We start from the raw sequence: 22242 nt of genomic DNA, 5'->3' as shown, positions 1-22242 counted from the left end.
AATGTGGAAACTACGTGAGATTTGCGTCAAAGTGTCATTAGAAACAAAATTTGCGTACGCTCGGCATTAATTTTAAGAATTATATGTTAAATTTTGTGTCCCGAGTTTTGTACTTATTATATGTGTATTTGCATCATGAGAACACGGTAATTTGCTCGTTACTGACGTTAGGTGTTACCCGTCCGTGGCGAGCACTGACAGACTTGTTTGTTTTCAGGTGGACCGCGGACTGACCTTGTAGTTGCCCAGCTCCGTGACGGAGCAGCTGAGGACCGCCTCCCGCCCCACCGGGACGGTGATGTTCCGTATCTGCTGGCTGAAGTCCGGCACGGCCTTGCCGGACTGCGGGGCCCCCGAGGTGGACGCGGCTCCGGCGTCCGGCGAGGCGCCTGCGGACACGCGGACACACGTCCACGGCTGGTTGCACGCCCGAGCGGACACGTGATCGCGGAACTGCAGTCCGCCCGTCGCTCCCGCAGTGCACGGGAACGTAACAAACACCAAACTACGCACTGAGTTTTAATTAATACAATTTATTGTTTTTAACACACACACCATTGCCGTATTGAACTGCTTATTGTGGGAAAAAAACAAAAGAATGAAAAATAAGAAATAATAACGAAAACGTAAACCTACAGAGAAGAAGTCTAAATCCTATTCATATTACAACACTAAGTATATGGTTATATATTTATTTTTGCTTCGACGAATAAAAATCAGTCTAATACTTTCTCAAAAATTAAACTTAATCTTTTTTTTAAGTTGACTCAACACTATCGTTATATTATTATATCTAAGTTAATTAAAAAGTTAAACAATTCCGGGAAAAAGATATTTGAACCACTTCCTTTGAGGTAACTAAGCGCACGAACTACCGCCGTGCTACTAAACGTCTTGGGAATTAAGAAGAGAATATATATTATAATTATTGTAATGGCCTTATTTTTAGGACTTTTGATTACTTTTTACCATCAATAATTTAGTTTGCCAAAAAAATTCCATGGTAGTTTAATTATCATAAACATTCATTTGGTAGGCTACACATATACTTTTGGTTTTTCCCTTAATGTGTATGAAAGTTCGTATACAGTGGTTAATGTTCCTACACGTAGATTCACCATCTTTGAGACACATTTATTTTCATAGACTTCCATTCCATTTTCACGAAATTACTTTTAACACATTTTGTATACAGAAAGCTGAGATGCTTACACATCAAATATTTTCATTACATTGCAAAGTTGTGTCCAGAACGTTATGCCTCCATTGGTGTGGATTCGGAAACAGAGGACAACGCTAATAGCAGCACTCGCCCATTGGAAAGATCAACTTTGCAGTCTAGGGATGAAAGAGGGTGACCGCTCCACGGAATAACTTAGAACAGAAAAATATAACTTAGAAAAACACCAGATAGAATTTTTTAAGCTATTTCTGTTCTAAGATGTTCGAAGCTATGTGTTTAGGCGTTTTGTTTCTAAGTTACGTGTTTCTAAGTTACGACAGTCTAATATGCGTGTTTCTAAGTTATGAATGTCTCCAACTTGTGAGTTTCAGCTTTACATGTTGCTGAGTTATGATAATTATAACTTATGACAGTTCTAAGTTATGCGTAATTTTTCCCGAGAGTTCTAAGTTTCAATGTTCTAAGTTGTGTGGATCACGGCTGTCGGGGGTTCGGGCAGTGTTGACGAGGGCGTATCGGCGCACCGCACATATGCACTAGCGAGCTGCGGGCCCCCGACTAAATCCCCCCCCCCCCTTCTACAATAGCCGTGCATCGTTAAGTCGTTAAACACTGGCCCAATTACGGGCGGCTGCCCGCCGGGGCGTGGACGGCACGATAAGCCCGGCCGTCACTGCACGCGAGCGCCCGTCATCGCGTCCATCGCAGCTCGCAGCGCAGCTTCCGTGCTGCACGTGTTTCCCCGCTGCACACCGGGACTTTGTCCTCGCGACAGTGGTTCACGCGCTCTCTGTTTGCAATGCGAAACTCGGGACACGTAATTTGACGTGCAATTCTTTCAAATAACGCCGAGCCTGATGAATACACGCAAATTGTGCTTTAAACTACATTTCTGGACTCGAGTCTCACGTAGTTTCCGCACCCGCCGCTGGAATTCGCTGCTGGAGCAGCTACGCGTACCATCGAATCATCCGATTAGCAGACTGAAATTTTTAACTACCTATGTAACGAAACTGGTCCGATAAAAGAAAAAAAAAAAGACATTTAAAAAATACCAAACTACGGATTTTAAACTCATTTCCTACAGTATATTTTATAACAATAATTCTCATATTCTCAAAATTATTTTTTAAGTTAATACTATAAATTTTTTCTTTTATCTTTGTGAACTTTGGTTCACGCCATCTGCCGCTAATGGCAGCGCCGTGGTTACATATTTCTTTCCCATTTACGAAATTACTCCTACCAAAAGCCGTATACCGAGAGATAAGATGTTACACATTAAAATTTACTCAACAAAGAAGGTTTCTTTTTGTCCAAATGTTGTTTTAAATATGTAAAAACGAATTACTAGAGTATCTCGTTGCCATCGACCAGCGTGTGGAAGCCTCGGATTCTCGCATTCGCGACATGATCGAATTATCGAATGCACAAAGACGTGACGATTAGAGGACTTTTCAAAGTAGTCTGGAAGCATCACTAACTCACTTGTCAACAAATTCAGATTTGGTCAAACACAAGAAAGGAGTTTCTGCGAACGAATAAAAAAGTATAAAAGGAGGTCTTGCAATATGTTTTCAGCCAGTACAATGTCGGACCTGGCCAGTGACCTTCATCGAGCTATACAGTCTGTTCGTGAAAAATATCTACTTGCTAGACGAACCAGACTTGCACGTGAGATGGAAAATGAGGAGATATTTAAACCAATCACTAGTCGCCTCGACGAACTTAAAAATAAGGAAGAACCAGCCATCAATGTGAAGACAGAAGTTAAAAATGAAATGCCAACTGTAAAGTAGAGAAAGTATGAACCAGATCGAGAAGAAGAGGACTTGACGAGTACAGAGTCCATGCACAAGAAAAAAATACCGAAAAAAGGGGCACCAAGTTAATGCAATGGTCCGGCCATACCTGATATCGTTTATGAGTCGTAATAATGACACGACCTACGGAGTGTACAGAAATCATAATAAGTGGTTCCTCGGTTCTAAAGAAATATACTTTCTACCAGGAAATATCGTGCGCGTAGAAGAGTTCAAAACGCGCGGGACTCCGGGTCTGTACGAATTGCTGTTTCGCAGGGAGCCAAAAGGATATTCTCACAAAGACTTACAAGAATAAAACTGCTAGAGCTAACCAATGCACATTTTCGTGATAACGATCCAGATAGTGGTGTATATAAAGACGAAGATCATGAAAAAATCGACATTCTCGCTAATCTCTTCAGTGAACTAACAATACATGGTGATGGTTTAAAAAAGCTAGAAAGTGATCAGATATTTGACTATGTATATTGGGACGACCCCAATGAATTAGTAGATCGTCTTAGAATTCTGCATGCTTCGCTTAGTGTAGGAAACTATTCGCACATCAACGAAATAGTCTCCATACTTGAGGAACTGAGGGAAGCCAGCTACATACAATGAGTAGAACCGGAATCGCTCGAGAACTTGATGCTCCTGCTAGACGAAAATACCTTCGTCGCAAAGTCATAGTTCGCGGAATTGATGATTTATTCCAGGCGGACCTTGTTGAGATGATACCGTATTCCCGATTGAATAAAGGTTTCAAGTACATGTTGACAGTCATCGATGTTATAGCAAGTTCGCTTGGGCGAGACCTGTAAAATCAAAGACTGCAACTGAAGTAACCAAGGCCATGAACAATATTTTGCAGGGTGGACGTGTACCGACGCATCTGCAAACGGACCTCGGGAAAGAATTCTACAATGCAACCTTCAAGGCTTTGATGAAGAAGTATGGCATCAAACACTACTCTACATTTAGTAACGTCAAAGCCTCCGTTGTCGAAAGGTTTTACAGAACTTTGCGTTCCAAGATGTGGCGACAGTTCACGGCTAACGGAAATTACAAGTGGCTTGACATCTTGCCGAAACTAATAAGCGAGTATAATTCTACGGTGCATTCTACCACGAAAATGAAGCCAAAGGACATAACGGACAATCGCCTGCTTCAAACAGTGTTTTCCAACACGAAGAAGAAAGATCCACGAAAGCGTAAAGCTAACGTCGGTAACATTGTGCGGATCTCCAAGAAGAAAGGTATCTTCGAGAAAGGTTTCACTGCGAACTGGAGTCCTGAACTTTTCCGTGTGACACATGTTCGTGAATCAGAGCCCATGACCTACTACCTCGAAGATTTGGACCACAAACCTATCCATGGCGGCTTCTATGCCGAAGAGATTCAGCCTACGTTGTATCCCGATACGTACTTGGTGGAGAAGATTATAAAACGAAGAAATGGATGGTTCTACGTCAAGTGGTGGGGCTTTCCACCTCGATTTAATTCGTGGGTGGCAGATGCAGAAATAGAGAAATCCACAAAACTTTAGTAATTTGTCTGTGTATTTTTTTGTACTTGTTGTAGTGTAGAATTTATGTAATAAAAGTTTTTTAAAAGAACCTGTGTTGTTTTTATTTTCTCAAACCTGCCACTTTAGTGGTACTTTTTAAAAGTATAGTTGTTTTGTATCACCCAGGGATCGAACCAAGTATCGATTCTATAGGTGCATTAGTGATTGATTTTTTTATAAATTTAAGGGTCAATAAATACAAATATCCAAGATGGTAGTCGTAATGGCTTATATAATGACGGTAGTAGTTGATTTTAAGTCACTTTAAGAATTTTGTTCATGGTTTATTGGAATTATAATTTTTTATATAAAATTAAATGTTTTGCACCGTCCAGGGATCGAACCAAGGACGGGAATCCATCGAATCAATAAGTAGATTAATGAGTTAATTTTTAAATGAATTTTGGAATTTTTTCAGCATTTCTAGCATAAAAATTACTGATTTTCAAGATGGCGCCAACATTTCAAGATGGCGGGTGTCACAGTAATAAATGATTACTGCACTCTAGCGGGTAATAATTAAACTAACATGGCGTCAGCACACTCTAGCCAACGATACCATTATGAAGGCTTCCAACAAACGAAGACAAGATGGCGGACATGACGTCCTACTAGGTGACGATATATATGCATGGTTAAAAGTGGTGGTGGTCAGTCTGCCAGCATCCACTGTGAGGGAAGGATCAGCCGCCGTTTTTATTTTTTTGCACTCGTCGGGTTCGAACCGAGGACTCCGAGCTTCGTGTCGTAAAATTAATTTCTTTTAATATTTTTATTAATATTTTATTGATTGAATTTTTTTATAAATTTTAAAAAATTTTCATTAAAATCGGATAATAAATAAAGATTTTAAAGATGGCGACCATAACGATAATTGTAACGGTGACGTCATGATTCAAAATGGTGGATAACACAACGACAGAATGTTATGGAAATTAAAATGACGTCATCCAAAATGGCGGATCCAATATGGCGGATCCAAAATGCCGCCGGGGTCAAGGTCAAAGGTCAAGGTCACACTCATCCAAGATGGCCACCGTGACGTCACAATACAAGATGGCGGTCGGCTCCACAGGCTCCACACCCTGGACCCTGTTTCCGGAGCCCCCAAACTATACTACTCGCGTACATCCAATCACCCCTCCCCCACCCGCCCCTGCCCAAGTAAATGCTCGTGAATGATACGAGTCACGCAGAGGTGTCGGGACGGAACCCAGGGACACCACGCCGTTATGTGCGTGACGTCACAGGGCGACCGCTCCGCCAGACGGAGCGACGCGCGGACGGCGCGGCGATCGGCGAGCTGACCCCTGCCGGGAAGCCTACGATTCACGCCGAGTATTCGACATGCCCGAAGATTACCAAATACCTGCCTTCGGGTGACTTCGGAAATATTTTGTTTAGTTGAAAAAAGCGCGGGTGAGTATGACGATGCGTGAATGCCTAATTAATTATAATGGTCGATTAGGTATGGGCAGTTACATTATAAATACTTTCAAACTAAGCGGACATTAAAAATAATATGAATTTATTTTAATGGTTGTTTAGTTTTAAAACTGACCTGACCTAACAAACCGGGACAAAGGATGAACAGTAGGAACTCACGTAATTTTTTTTTGACGTGACAACGTCTAATAAATCGATGAACGCCGGCTGCACGCACGAAAAAATGTCCCGTTACGCACATTGTCCCGTTCCGCGGTGTCCCGTTACGCTCATTGTACGCTTGCGCCGCATCTATCTCTCTTCCACTCGATTAGAACAACCATCGATTTGACTTTTTCGAGGCACATTAAACTTGAAACACCCCCATTCGTTTCCTACTTTTCCTATCATCGTCCTATCCTTAACAGAATAACACAGATTGGAAGAAGTTAAATAGCAAACATGTGTAAAAGTTATAGTTCAAATAATCTGTTCGTTAAAGTAATAAACATATTTGAATTAATAAGTGCAAATAAAATAAATTTATCAGTTAAATTGTAGATTTCATTTCACTCCTTCTTTGTATCCATATAAAATAGTGATAATTAAATAAAAATGATTCAATTTTATTCATAAAAATATGCAATCATTTCATAAATGTTTTGTTATGACGTTGTCACTTTAAACTATCGTCCGTAAACCGACTTTGCAGAAAACCATTTTTTTTACTTATTACTTGCGCAACAATATCCAAATAACATATAAAACATTAAAGTTTGAAACTTAAAAACTCACCTAAGTTAGAGACGGATACAATTCCATTGCCATTAGTAGAAAATGACGTAGTCGTTCACCTACGTCGCGAAATAAATAATCAAGTATTGGTTCATTTGATTATTGGCCTATCACGCAACACGAATGCAAAAGATAAGAATGTTCGTATATTTACTCAAATGTTAGTCTTGGTTATAATGGCTTAATTTGTATTATTGTTATGAAACTTCCTGCCTTTATGAATTTTTTATGTCCGGCATTTAAAACAGACGTTTTTTCACCTAAACCAAAGAATTCCGAAGACACCTGAAGGTAAGTATTCGGTAATGTTCGGGCATGTCGAATACTCTGCGTGAATCGTAGGCTTCCCGACCACCGCCTGGGTAAGTTCAGCCTGGTCGTGGGTCATTGGGAAGGGGGGGGGGGGGGGAGTTGCTCTTCGACCCGCTGGTGGGGACGGGGGCGGGCGCTGCTATTCGCTCGTCAGCGCGTTTCCGCGGCGGGGAACAGCAGCGCCTGGAGACAGCGCGTGGTGAACATCACTTCGAGCAACGTCCGCATTTACGGGCCCTTTTCGGCCACGTCTGCATGAATACATGGCACACTTAAAAAAAAAAAAAAAATAGTTTTGTACATGGAACTGAAATAATCATGTGAAATTACAGATATTTGTACATTTGCACGAAAGAAAATGCACTGCAGCAAAACTAAAATTTTGCAGCAATTCTGGCTTCGGATTGTTTCCCGTAGCTACGTTAATTAAATTAATTTTAAACTGGTCTCTAAATAGCATCCCAATATTAACTGCGCACGTTAATAGGTATAGTTAAAACAAAATAAAGGCTAACTGTATTATTCTATTATATTTTCTATGTTAAAAAAATATTTGTATAAAACATCTATCTAAATTTTAAAAATATTCCCCCAATTTTCGTAAGCGCGACAAGAAATATCCAGTATTGATTTAAAAATGTGTTTTAAACATACAAAAAACACAATGCATTGTGTTTTACCCATTAACAATATGTTTCTTGTATTACTACAAACTATTCTTGGCAACTAGTTTCCAAAAGAATATTTTGTAAAAGTAAAAAAAAAAAAAAAAAATTGTAACCGGGTGAATATTTATTTTTAGCTGATGGTTTGCGCTATGTTTGTTGGACGCCCAATAAATGGGCTGAAATGTATTGTTTGCATAAAGGAAACAGTTTCAAATGACTTATTTTATGGAGTGACTGTGTTTAATGACGAACATTTTAATTCATAATTACTAACCCCCATAATACGTGGTAAAACAAATTTCCGCCTATGGCGATGACAAGGTAAAATATTAGTTCTATTACGTCACAACATGCCGTCTCCTTCCGATTCGTAGCTCCATTTATTTGGGCGTCTTATTGAAGTTATGAAATCTAATACGCATTAACACGTCCACGTTTAAATTCGAAATAAATCGATTTTTCACTAGTTAAACAGTCCTGCAAATTTCGCTATGTTCTTTCTTGACCTGTCTAGAATACCAACGTTTGTAAGCTTGAATGTCCCTCGTCATTGGTTGATACACCCTTAAGGTCTAGACGTCAATGAAAACACATAAGTAAACGGTTTTTGATTGATTGGGAGGATTTACTTAAAATTACTCTTTTGGCATAAGCCATTGTTGGTCATACTGTATGTCGTAGAGAAACCCCAATGACGAAAAAAAAAAAAAAATAGGATGAATACGCAAACATAACGAAAGCAAGCCAAAATCAGACGAGGTGCTTCCACAGAATTTTCTGTACGGTATACGCATTTAAATTTTGACATCAGCTGTTTTATGTGTGTTTTTGTCCTGATTGAGGTTTCTCTATGACGTACCTACAGTGTAACTAGCAATGGCAGATGTCTATAAAAGTATTATAATCTAGGGAAACATCTCATGCCATAATTTACTAACTGGTAGAGGAAGTGAAAATTATGCACGTTTGGAGGAGAGCCACCCCCCCCCCCCCCCCCCTTTTCCACTGGAATAAAGAAGCCCTTCACTGAGGGCGCCCACATGCACTTTGCAAAATCGTGATTGTGAAAAAGGGTTAACGAATGTAAACGTGAGAACTATGTTTTAGAGGAAACTTTCTGTATATTTTAAAGTTTTCTGCTCATTGTATGCATACAGGCCAACATATGGGCTGCATACAACATACAAGCACCCTATCCAGAGGTGAATTGTGTCGGTTGAAACCCACGCGCAAAACCAACTCATTTCGAATTGATACGTGGATTGCTCTTGCACCATAAAATTATGCAAATTTTGAAGTTATATGTTAATTAGTAGCGCATTCTAATATTCCAAAATTAATACAATAATATTCTTCTATAAACTCATTATGTAAAATTGCTTCTCAACCAAAATGAATTATTGAAATGTTTTAAAATAACCTTTCAATGGCTTTTGAGGCTCAGTCAAAAAATGTTAAAATAAGTAAAATGAAGGTGATAGGCTTAAGAAAATAAGAAACAATTCTTTGTATAATGAGGTTTTTGATTTTACCTAATAACTTACATATTTGTCCAAATATTCAAAAATTAACACAAACTCCAATTCTTTGAAATACTTAATAAAAGTTATTCTATATTGAACAAAATATTTCGTAATTTTTCATAAATTAAAAGGTGTAGGAATATTCATTTAGGTATCTTGCAATCCATTTATTTAAGAGTTTAGTAGTTACTTAAAATTTTCCATTATTTCGATCATGAGCATCAAACGAAAACGTCATTTTGAATCAACGCATGGTATTAAAAGTTTGGTACGCACTTGGAATTATCTACAAAGCTGAATTTGACAGTCATAGTTGAAAATCTAAGCCAGTGTTGCGAAAGAATAGAGAAGACAATACTAACTTTTGTATTCATAACTTTTCTATTAAATAAAGAATTTCCTGACTAACACTAGGAGAAAGTCAGCTTGATTCACGAATGGCTGGGGGTCGTATCAAATCTTTCGAAATCTCCGTCAAATTTTAGTGACATCCACGTCAGTGCTTTGACATGTGTTTAACTGGAAATCTTTCAGTTGTCATAGTGTCAAACATATTTTCAATGGGTGACATTGAAATATACGAAAAACACTCCTATGAAAGTTCCTGACATGTCGGAACGTTTGAAATGACTCGACTATGTATTGTGCTCTAAAAAATAAAAATGTTGGAAAAAAATCATGTACCTATGTTATGAATTACCAACATATAGCCTACAATGTAAATAAAAAGATAGGTGGATTAAATTTAAAAACAAATTTCGGGCCCATGGGTTGTAATTTAAAAAAAAAAACAAATGCAACATCTGAAAACCATCAATTAAGTATACATAAATACGAGTATTTTATACTGAACACTTAATTTAATTAAATTCACTTTTAATAAGTATTTTAAAAATAATTTTTTTTTGTATCGGCAAATGGTAGAACCTAGTACTTGAAAGTCTGAACGAAACAATTAAAAAAAATCATCAAAAAATCACACTTTAATATAATAATATATTCAACCAAAGACAATTCTAGCCTTATAACCAGAGTCTTAACCAGTTGCAGTTTAAGTGGTACTGACTTTGGACTCGCCATCTTTCAATTTCAAATATTTTGATACCGCTTGCATTAAAGCTTCCATACTAATTTTTTTTGGTATATAACTTAGCTTTAGCTACTTGTTGTAGCAAACTCTTGTGAACCGATGTGACTATCACGTTAGTTGTAGTCGCCCGTGAGAGATAATAAACTATTTTCTCGTGGCGCTTACATACTAGAGCCTGTTAGAAAACCTGTGTTTGAAACACCGTATATAAGGTCTGGGTGATATGATTTATGACTTGAAATGCAAAAAACTTAGCTAAATAGAAAGAAAAAAATAGAATTGTACCAAAAATATGGAAAAATCCAAGATGATGGGGCATACATAGCTTCCCCACCCCACCCCCCCCCCCCCCCCCAACTTAACACCAAAAATTTGGCGTAACGAACTCTAAATATGGTTTCATACGTGTCGTTAAACTCATCGCCCATCCGTTACGACCTCCACACAGGGGACCAGTAGTACATAAATACCTAAGTACCTCCGTATAAAGATTTACTACCACGTGGTTGAGTTTAACACGATAATTAGTTGCGAAGAACACATCACCCACGAAACTAGGGCTGGTTCTAACCTTAAAGTACGTATTATTGCAAAGTTTACTACAAGGTAGTGAAGGTAATTTTGACGAAAATTTCTTCGATGTACGACACTACTAGTATTTGTTTTTAGCAGAAAAAATTCTTGGTTTGCTGCGACGAACGAATTCAATGAAAAATCGTACGTCCATGATTTCTCATTTGAAAGTGTGGTATGGCATATATTTGTGCTCAAGTAAAATATTTTACTTTTGTAATAAATAATAATGATACTATTACGTACGTTCTTATGCTGAAGTCTTTAAAACTTTAAAAAAATCAGTTTGAATGACCGTTAGCTTAAAATGGTTAATAAACTAATTCATAAAGAGCAATAGAGTTCGTTTGATTTCAGGATTTAAAAAAAATGGTTTGAGGGTAAATCCAAACCCAGTTATCTTTTTAGGGTTCGGAACACAATTTATCCCCCCCCCCCCCCCCCGGCACCGCCAATTGTAAAAAAAAGTCATGTAAGTTGTTGTAGCAAGAAGTCAATATCTTTTCTAACATAAAATATTAACTTATTAAACAATGTTTTATCAGTTTTCCCATTTGCATAGCAGGAAATATATTTTTTTCTGCAAAAATTCAGGTGTAATAAAACGGTATTTTTTTATTTTTTATTTTTTGTATTTTTGTTTACTTTCTGGAAATTACTTATTTGAAGAGACACATACTGCAATTTATTGTATTGTTAGCACACCAGGATTGTGATTTACAATTTTATATTTATAGGCATTGTTTTATAACTCTCTTGAAATTTTTGTCACTCAATGCACATAACGTGGAATTATTTAAAAAAAATCGTATCCAAGCGCTGAAATCTGGTGTCTTATGCAATAAAAATTTATATGAAGGATAATAAACCGATTTCCGTTTCGGTAAGAGGTCATTATGAAAAATGCTTTGCAATTCCTGAACTCTTCTGGACTCAGAAATTGATTCACTTAAGGTATTAAAATTAAAACACCAGATTTCATAAAATGGACAGTTTTTTTTTTTATTTCTAATAACCCCACGATGTATTTATCATGCATTTTCATTGTTATATTTGTTTAGTAAGGTTAATTTAAAATTTTCTGATTCATGTTTTTTTAGTGTTGGCACTTCCAATGGCGAGCGAAACAAAGAAAGTATTTGGTAGTTTTATACTTACGAACTTGTTCCAAACGTTTACTGAAATACAAAATAGGCTATTATTCAACCTGTTAATCTTAAAGCGTCAAGCGGTTCCGTCAGGAGACATTTATTTCAGGGAGGGAACTTTTCCCCTCTCTTTCCGCTTGAGGGGTAGAAGGGTGGGGCGAGGCAGAAACTTTGGCCGCGATGAATCCACGCAGGCGAGCGAAGTCACGGCTCGAGAAGTCGCGTGACCGCCGCAGAAAACCACACCCAAGTTTTTCCATTGCAGGGAGCAGAGGCGGGCCAGCAGAGTTGCCAACTGTCCGGAACATTATTACTTCTGTCGCAGCGCGAAGGTTTTGCGAGTCGCAACCGCGAGAGACGTGCGTTCCGCCCCGGCGGGCACAAACATGTCATTTTGCGCTCCGCTCTGGCTGTCTGGATTTTTGGCGAAGCTGAAATACGACGATTTACGACACGACATAATAGTTTTTTGAAGTAAAACTTTCTTACGGTCGGGAAGTCTAGATCAGAGCGCAATGAAAAACGAAAAGTGCAACGATCAGATGAATTAGGTGGTGGGAAGGGGGGTGCGTAAAAAAGCTTGGCAGGAAGAGTAACAAATAAAGTTGACAGCGAGGCAACTATAAGACACGATGCAAGATTTTTTTTTGCCAAGTTTGATACAATTATGAACCTACAGGGCGATTATTTATTTAAGAGGCGTCAGGCCTCTCCATTATTGATTTTACCATTTTTTTGCTATAATAATAATTTTGAACTATTTTCCCAGTTTTTGGGCATGTAAAGGGATAACTAATACATCCCAGACCCTCTATACCTTGTTGCAAACAAACATTTACTAACAGTCTCTAGTCTGTAAGCGCCGAGAGGAAATAAGTTAATATTTCACGCGGGCGACTACAACTATCATGATGATCACATGAATTCACAAGTGTTGACTTTGAAAAGTAGCCAACACTAAGACATGTGACATGTCAAAATAAAAATAAAATGTTAGCACGGATGCTTTATTTCAAACGATATTGAAATATTTGAAATTACAAGATGGTGAGGCCTAATTCACCTTAAGCTATCACATTTTCTGTCGAATGCACAGATGACAGCAGCGCTCCAACGCATTTTCGTCATTATAGCACACTAGCAAATCTGAGCATATTATTATGCACTCTCATGCCTGTATGCTACACACTATTAAAGATACTCAGTTTGTTAATCCACTCATTGCGGACAAAATCCCTCAATTATATCACTCAGGCTCGCTCACCCGCCGCTCACTTTTCGTGCGGTGAGTGAGTTTGTCTGCTACTTGTTTGCCAGCCGTGTGTTTTGATTTGCTGTAAAAAGTTTTAATAGTGTCCTTCTTTTTGTGGTGTTTTTTTATGAGCTCGTACAAAAGGTTTTCGTTTCTAATAGTTTCTTTGCCCTGTTGTTTCCTAAGAGTCTTTCATCTTCGTGTTCACAGAGCTGTGGCTAGTCTAGAGCTGATTACATTAAAATCTTTCAGACTTGCAAAAGTTTTGATTTGTTTCCTTTTTCTTTCCAGACTTTATCAGTATAATGAAAGTATCAACGGTTTTATGACATGTATATCAGCTTTATGTTCACATATATGCAATAACTACATTTGCAGTGTTATTTCTTACGAATTTTTGTTGCGCGACAACTTAGCTCTCTGTAAACGGCATTTGGTAGGATTAATTACTTTAAGTAAAGGGTCGAATGTGTGTAACAAACACGGTGCTGCCTCCTATTGTGGTTGGTGCAAACCAAAGTTTACAAAGACAAATGAAAACTTATATAATTAACTTTTTGATGAATTTTAACAAAATGTGGGCAGTATTTTATATCGCAGCAAATCGAATGATTCGTTAAACGTCGTAGCTGCTCTGGCAGTGAACTCTGGCGGTGGGTGTGGCAACTACGTGTGATTTGCACCAAAAAAAATGTATTTTAAAACACAATTTTTATATATTTATTATACTTGGGATTATTTTAAATAATCGTACGTTAAATTTGTTGTCCAAGTTTCGTATTATAGCCTATGTGTATTTGCTATCATGAGAACACAAGCATTTGCTCGTTACCGAGGTTAGATGTGAGTAGAAAACAGCGTGAAGAGACTTTCAGAGCATGCATCAGGAACATTGATATTTAGCGGAGAGACGCACTTGGCACCCGACGATTACTTGCAAACCAAATTATAACTTTGCATACAACTAGTGTGTTTACATTTTGGCGAGAAAAGGATCAAGTTAAAGAATACTAAACGATATCAACTGACTAAGAGATTCAGTGTTTAAATGCAATTCTTTAAATGCGTTATTTAAATGATTCATGAAATGGGGAATTTTGATGTAATGCAGTTTGTTTGGACATACGACACTGCAGTTTTTCCATAACTCATGGAACTTATTAGTCTCTGTGTCAATACAACCTATTTCTAGTTCAAAGACGAATTCTATAAGCAAACCGATGGAATGGCAATGGGTTATTTTACTTTCTCCCTTCATTGCCAAAATTTTCATGGAGAGTTTCTAGCAAAAAGCACGAAACACACAAAAAAACGCAATGACGTATATAAAAAAAATCTGAAATAATCAATGGTTCTCGCCTTGCAATTGTTTGCCACTTGTTGATAACTTGGAATAACACGCCCATTGTAATTTTGGGTAAAATCCTCTTGATAATTATTGTAATTCAACTTTATATAACGCGATTGTACTTGAAGTTATTTTTTTATTTTATCTGTTTATTTATGACTACGGGGCCGCTGAATTTCTTGGAGGTGCGGCGTGAGTAATCAACTAATCACATTTACCTATATTAATTAATGCATTTGTTATAAGAATATATTGCCGTTGACCCATGTACCGTTTGCAGTTTTCTCAATCATTATTAATCAATCCAGTACACTTTTCTTCTATTTAGTATTCTTTTATGAGTCAACTTACCTAACTAACTCCAAAAAAGTCTCACTTAAATTTTTTTCGGATTTAAAACTCATGTCGTTATTTTTTTTAAAAATACATCTTTAAAACACCTCACAAATAACAAAACTGTGTTTAACTTTGCCACTGATTTTTTGCATCCTTTTATGCACGGAATAGTTAAAATTGTTGTCTCTGGGGAATAAGTATTTCCGCAAATGAGAATGTTTCCACCAGCACTTCGCACGACGGCATTCGCAGAGGAGTAGCAATTGATTGGAGAGGGGAGGGCTGAACTTGAGTTTAATATTAAAAAAAGGACAAAGTGAATAGAAGGCTGTGCGCACAACCTGTGCCGAAATCGGTTTATTATTCTCTATTATGCATTTATTTTAGCCAATGAACTTTCCCAAAGTATCCGACACACATTGGTAGTGTTAATACATACAATTATTTTATCTATCTGGTTACTATGTTGTGATAGCGCTCCAGCAGCGTGTCACATTTTCCACATAAAATTTAATTTATGTTATGATAGGCTAAGTACTACAATTTTCAGTAAATATTTCTAAAATGAAACAAATTTTTATTTTTTTATTTACATTCATCGCTAGCCACTTTTTTCGGGGGAATTTCGCAACGAATTATTTATAAAGCAGCAATACAATACTTCAGCTTTTTGTTACTCCATTTATAATAAACATTAAACATTCCCAACTTCCACCATAATGCCACCATACTATGTTCTCATTGGCGGTTTCGCCATTTGTCCGTAACAGAAATTAAACATATAAATTGTCCTCATATGTGCACTGCCTCTCTTTCATGCACACAAATTTACTGTGCGTTGTCGCGGAATATTAAGTTAGTAAGCAAATTTTGTGCAGACGACCCATGTTATATGTTACTGCTATTATTTTTTTAACGTGTGAACTCAAAATAAAGCGTCAACTAGGAGAGGATTCATAAAGGGGTGGGAAAGGGAATTCGTAGGGATAATACCCCTCCCCCCACCCCGGGTATTCAATACGGAAAACCTCATTTCGTTCACTTTTTTAAATTTAAATTTTAAAGTACGTAAGAATGATCTAATAAACTGCACTGATATGTGTTTGATAAATTAACACATTTTTTTTGCCTATGTAAAAAGGTTCTATCACAAATCAGCCGTCCAGCCAATGGTTGGTTTGTGATATATCTACTAGTTGATTCCCTACACTTCGCTACGGAAGTCAACAGGCAGAACACTCTCGCAGTGGTCATTATACATGCCCCTGCCATGCCTCGAAAAAAAAAATTATTTTAATAAAAAATTAGTTATTGAAGCAAAAAAAATTTTGAAATAAAATAACATTTTTTTCACTTAAACTCTATCATTAAGATGGCATAAATTGTTACAAGGTGACCGGATTAATATAATTCTTAAAGTTGAACAAAGCATCAAAAATGCAACAGCCATTGTCAGGAGACGAAGAGAGCATCATCAAGAATACGACAGCCGTTGTCAGGAGACGAAGAGAGCGTCATCAACAATACGACAGCCGTTGTCAGGAGACAAAGAGAGCGTCATCAAAAATACCACAGCAGTAGTCAGGAGACGAAGAGAGCGTCATCAACAATACGACAGCAGTTGTCAGGAGACGAAGAGAGCGTCATCAACAATGCGACAGTCATTGTCAGGAGACAAAGAGAGCATCATCAACAAACGACAGCCGTTGTCAGGAGACGAAGAGAGCGTCATCAACAATGCGACAGCCATTGTCAGGGGAAGAAGAGAGCATTATCGACAATGCAGTAGCCGTTGTCACGAATACTATCGGGAAAATGTGATATAAAATCGCTGGCATTATTTTATGTCCTTAATTCTAGATTTTGAACATTTACTTGAGCTCAAGATTGCTTTCCACCATACTTTTTAATGCCTGTCAACTATAACTTTGGTATGTAATAAATTGTTTGCTTTTCATACCTAATGTAGTGGTAGTTAATTTACAAATGTGATCAAGTGCAAGATAAGGTACGTGGATTTTAATCTCGCCAACTAAAAATTTGTTAAATAATTTAAGTGGATAAAAAATATTATTCCATCATTTCTGAGAAAAAAATACCAGGATATGATTGGCTAAACTCTTTTTTATTTATTTAATGGAATAGTTGGAGCGAGAAGATTTCTTCACTCATCGCATGAATCTGTCAAATAATTTTTACCCTTTGGGGGGTTACCGCGCACATGGTAGCCGTGAGACTCGCTTCCCACAGAAGTGATATCGCTTTGATAAGCTGCAAGACATATCCCCGTATTTTTTGTAAGTGAGAAACTTTGCGGACGTTGTCACGAATAGATTTTTTTCTCGGGGTAATCCCTTTCCTTCCCCTCTACCCTACTACTTTATAACAAGCCCCCTCCCTCACTAACCATCAAGTTAAGCCTTAACTTATTCATTTACTCATTTTTCACACCTATTTTCCGGTTTGGGTTTTTAAGTGTCGACAGGACATACGACAAAAAATTGAAGGCTTAAAAAAAATTAATGTAGGGAAAATATGTAAGCGTGAAAATTGTAGTCGCCCGTGTAAAAATCAATAATTTTTTTTCTTAAACTTTAAAGATATTTTGTATGCTTTGCCTTTGTGCTAATTCTGAAAGAGAATTTGAGATAGGTATTCGCAGCATAAAAAATTTATTAATTTTAAATGACAGGGTTTTTTTTTTTTTTTTTTTTTTAGAAATACTCCAAACGAGAAAAAAACTTACAGGCCATAAGTTACTTACACAACTAACATATTTGACAAAATATGCTTCTAAGAAAAGAAAATTTTGTGAGAATATAATGTAATTAGAGTAACATCATGGTTTGAACGAGAAAGTGCAAACTTATATGAAAAACACAGAGACTCATTCTACAAAAACATGTACGCGTTTTTAATTGCGTGATGATTCAGTAAGAGTGGTCATCCGTAGTGTGTGATAAGAGGAGGGTTTTATAGGGTGTATATTTAAACAAGGCCCTAGTTTAAAGTGTGAGACGGATCACGGGAGGGGGTCTATGGGCGGATGGAAATTAGTTGCAGGGGTCGCTGTCACGCCCAGGGTCATAAATATGGAGAGATTTCAACCCCCGACCCCTTTCCCATCTCCCGCGTCGCCTGGGCCAACACGGATGACGGCCTCCGGGGCCGTTATAGTCTTTGATCGCGCGCGAGAAGAAGTTTACACGGGGCGTAATGACGTATATTTCGGGCGGACAGTTCCCCGCGAGAGCTCTGGTCGTCAAGGTAACGGTCACGTCTACGGGAGGTGGTTGGGGGGGGGGGGGGGGGGCAGGCCTCATCTCCCCCGGTATCAAACACTGTTTAGCCTTCAGGGGCGATGGAGCCGATACACCTGGAGCTTAGAAAAGGGGGGGGGGGGAGGGTTTGGACAAACACGACTAAAATCGTTTGACCAACAGGCGATACACCGACATTCATTTTGCCGACGGTCATTTAAACCGAAAAACCAAATATTTATCGTTTTCTGGGAAAATCTTTCATCCCTGACAACCAGCAGTTGACCGATTTGTAGGGAAAGGAATATATATATATATATATCGAAAACAAACCTGAACGATTGAAAATTGTATGTATGCGTCAGCGTCTGCGAGAGAAGCCATTGCCTTATTTGAACGGGCCACTCATGACGCGTTTGCTTCCGCACTGAATTACTGTGATTGGCGTGCTACGTTTTCTCTACGGAGTGTTTCTTACCGTTATCAATGGAAACCTAGAAATCACATGCTGAGAATTTTTCTGTGCGGAGTATTTCTTACAGTTACATATCTACGTTTTCTACTGCGTAATTTTTTTTATGAGATACTTGAAATATATTGACGAGATTTCCTGGTGATATATGTATTATGTTTGTTATGTTTTGAGTTTTAACTTAAGTTTCGTAAGTAAACAAAGCCACTATAACAAAAATTTGCAATAAATGGAAATTATTATTGGCATCAACAAAAATGTTTACAACTTACATGTATAATCAATTAAACTAGTAATTAAAGATATTTTTAAAGCCAATAAGCGTAAGTTAAAATTATATACACAAACTATCTTTGGCATCTAGAGAAAACTTTTTTATAGTATAATAAATGTTTTGATGTTACTTAGGTTTGAAATTTAACAAAATAAAACTTTAAATAATTTAAAATTCAATAAACTTTCGTTTGATGTTTGTACTAATACGCAAAGATTTCACTCGTTTCAATGACTTTGCAATCCAATTCTTCCACTCAAATTCTCGTCACTTTGGTTTGCATGCAGTCACTCTGGTATCATCATCATTATTAGTGAAACTGGTACCTCTGACAGAGTTTGACTAGCTTTTTGGCTTGAATCTCGGGCGCTTTAAAAAAAAAAAATAGCCAGAAAAAGCAAAAGCTTCCAAATATTTAAAATTGAATAGAAGCTGCATTAAATAGTTAAGTTAGACGTTTATGTGTGTTTTGACTGAAAGATGAATTGCTTGTTGCATGCGATTTGGTGTTCTTAATTCTCCAAGCTTTAAAAGTATCCAAGGTCATCCGGATCATGTCGAAATATCTGTGATTGTGTTAAAAGTAGTAAAATGTATAGTTATTTAAGTCTACCCTGAAATTAATGTGTTTCTCACGTAATTAAGTAATAGGCAAACACATGTTTCTCATTCTGTTTCTGCAGGACTGTTAAAGGCTGCACAGTAGAAATTCATCCATGACTAATTCCGAATTCATCTCCTAACGATCTCAAATTAAACATTTATGCAAATTTCGAGTTGTTTTGGCGACGAAAACGCTTGTACACGTGATCGACACTTGTGATTGTAACACGGGGTGTTTGAAACGCCCGGAAGAACTACATAAAAAAATACAAAGGGCATAAAAACAACTAACCGAATCAAGCGTTACTCTGAGAGAAAGTTTAATATGCAACCAGCCAATGAAAACAAATCTACTTGATTAAGCACGTGTTGGTGGATTTCAAACTTGCTCCGGGAAATAAGGCGAATTTGGCATACATTTACCCGTTGTTACCAAGAAACAATTGGCTTACTACTCCAATACTCTAGGGATCAATGCAGCGAGATACGCCAGGGAGCTGCCATTATCTGGCAGGGATTCTGGTTCGTTAAAGTTCTCCTGCCTGGCCCCTGGGCTCTAGGGGCGTGCATATTTCGTGAAAAGATCTCCGAGACTAAGTAAAAGTTAAAACACTGTAGCGTCTCTGTTTCGTGATTGGACGAGTTTCTTTCAGGTACATGGCGTTGTTGCAACACCAATCACAGTAATTCAGTGCGGAAACAAAAACGTCCTGAGTGGCTCGGTAAAACAAGGGAACGACTTCTCTTGCAGTCGGCCGCCAATCACAAGGAAGAAACCGCTTGCGGTTTTACGTTATTTGCAGTATAATAGGGGTTCAGATTTTTTTTCTCACGAAAAATGCCTGCCCCTACTAATCTTGTACGTGCACCTAAATCGGTACGCAGGTTTTTCCGCGACCAACATAACTTTGGAAGACAATCCTCACTATGAAATCTTTAGCTGAATGAAAATTTATTACTGTAATTTTATAAATATATTTGTAGTGGTTAAACCTGATGTGTGATTAGAAGAGACATGCAAAATTTGCTGATTTATTCGGTGATAGGCTAGAATTTAAACACATATACCTCTTAGATAATTTTGCTATTGGCTTACTGTTCATCTGAACGAATATCAACCAGTTATAAACCCTCAACCAAAGAAGGACCGAATCACAGACAAACCAGCTGAGACGACTTACAAATCGGCAGCCAATGAAGTTGCGTTATTTGCCCGAGTGTACAGGGGTATGTGCAGTCTATCCTGAAGGCCATCGAAACCGCGAATTTTGCAGTTCTCTAGTGATTAGGCTGTAGTCAACAGTCCAGCTGTGGTGCAACTTATTACGAAATTTTGAAGTCCCCAGAATGAAATAAAAAGTTATTTTCCGGGAGACTAATGTCAGGACTCCAATTGCTTGTAAACGATGGAGAATGTAGAATTTACGGCATGTCAACACCCAAAAAAATTAATTTCTTAGATTATTTAAAATGTAAAATATGTTTCAAAAGTTTAGATAAGGAGAAATATGACCATTGCGTGCCTTGCAGTAGAGATAAATTTTAAACAATAAAAAAAAAACTGTTTAAATATGGTGTTGGTTGAGCACCGTAAAATTTAACCGTAGCAGGAGACGAAATTTCTTGTGCAATGGTGATCAACAAGAAAATGAGAAGGGGGGGGGGGGGGCAAGGAGAGACAGGCAGATAAGTCTTTCCAGAAAATATAGCGACGCAAACATTTCTCGTTAACGTTATCGTTGTGTGGCGATCCGAGAGAGTGTAAACAAGCGTCTCAAGGCACAAGGTGCTACTTCAACGAGATAGTGTTTTACGTGGGCTGGCCCGCTTCCAATAGCCATCGTTGGGTTTGCTTGGGGTGTGGATTGTGTGGGAGAGGGGGGGGGGAGAGGGTCGATAATGTAGCGCGCGCTGATGACGCCGCCACTTGTCTGATAATAAACAGCGTGTACACAGCTGTACCTCATCCCCCTCCCTCCCTGTTCCGGAAGCTTCTGAGGTCACCCCCTCTCCCCCGCTACTTCTCGTGCCCCCGCCAGCCCACATCCAACTTCATTACCCATCTCATCTCGTCCGACCCGGCGTATCTCCAGGGTCGCATCATTAAATCCCTCGGATACGGCCGTGTTTTGACGGGGTGGGATGGTTTGGATTGGTGGGTGGGGGCGAAGCTGGGGGTTGAAAGTGGCCCCGGAATATTATGACCCGAAAGGTAATAAACGCTCTGGCCTCTTTCCCCTCCCCACTCCCCCCCACCAACGACTTGAGTCGGGGAAGTTTCTCCAGCGTAATTAAAAATTTCGCTCCTTCGAAGTTTTCCCTTTTTTTTTTATCATATCCCGTCAAGATAATCTATTATTACAACTTCGCAGAGTAAAAACACACAGAGGTGAGTAATTATGTTTCTTTCCATTTAGGAAACCGAAAACTCTTGTTTCAAGATATTATTGCAGATGATAAAAAAAATGGCGAGGGTAATTTCTGCCCGGTAGGCATAAAAAAATTAATTAAATTTAAGACTAATAAAAATAAATATAACCCGACCTGCGTTTGTTTAAATTAAAATTTTGAGAATTCACGTCGCAGGAGAAGGCACAGGGAAACCTTG

The 22242-nt window shown here is 38.1% G+C and overlaps 1 protein-coding gene across 1 annotated transcript in view; it reads right to left on the bottom strand.

The window, feature by feature from the left end:
• LOC134527319 (lachesin-like) overlaps positions 1-22242 on the bottom strand; it is a 136838-nt gene that overhangs the window by 58894 nt on the left and 55702 nt on the right. Inside the window, exons 3-4 of the mRNA XM_063359920.1 lie at positions 1918-2037; positions 235-389 (exon numbers count right to left, since the gene is read on the bottom strand). Coding sequence (XP_063215990.1) covers positions 235-389; positions 1918-2037 — 275 coding nt within the window. The remainder of the gene's footprint in view (positions 1-234; positions 390-1917; positions 2038-22242) is intronic.

The sequence above is a fragment of the Bacillus rossius genome, chromosome 1 (genome assembly GCF_032445375.1).
Source record: "Bacillus rossius redtenbacheri isolate Brsri chromosome 1, Brsri_v3, whole genome shotgun sequence".
In the NCBI taxonomy this organism is placed as follows: Eukaryota; Metazoa; Arthropoda; class Insecta; order Phasmatodea; family Bacillidae; genus Bacillus; species Bacillus rossius.
The sequence above is the reverse complement of the archived record's forward strand: the minus strand, read 5'-3'. Positions and strand labels throughout refer to the sequence as shown.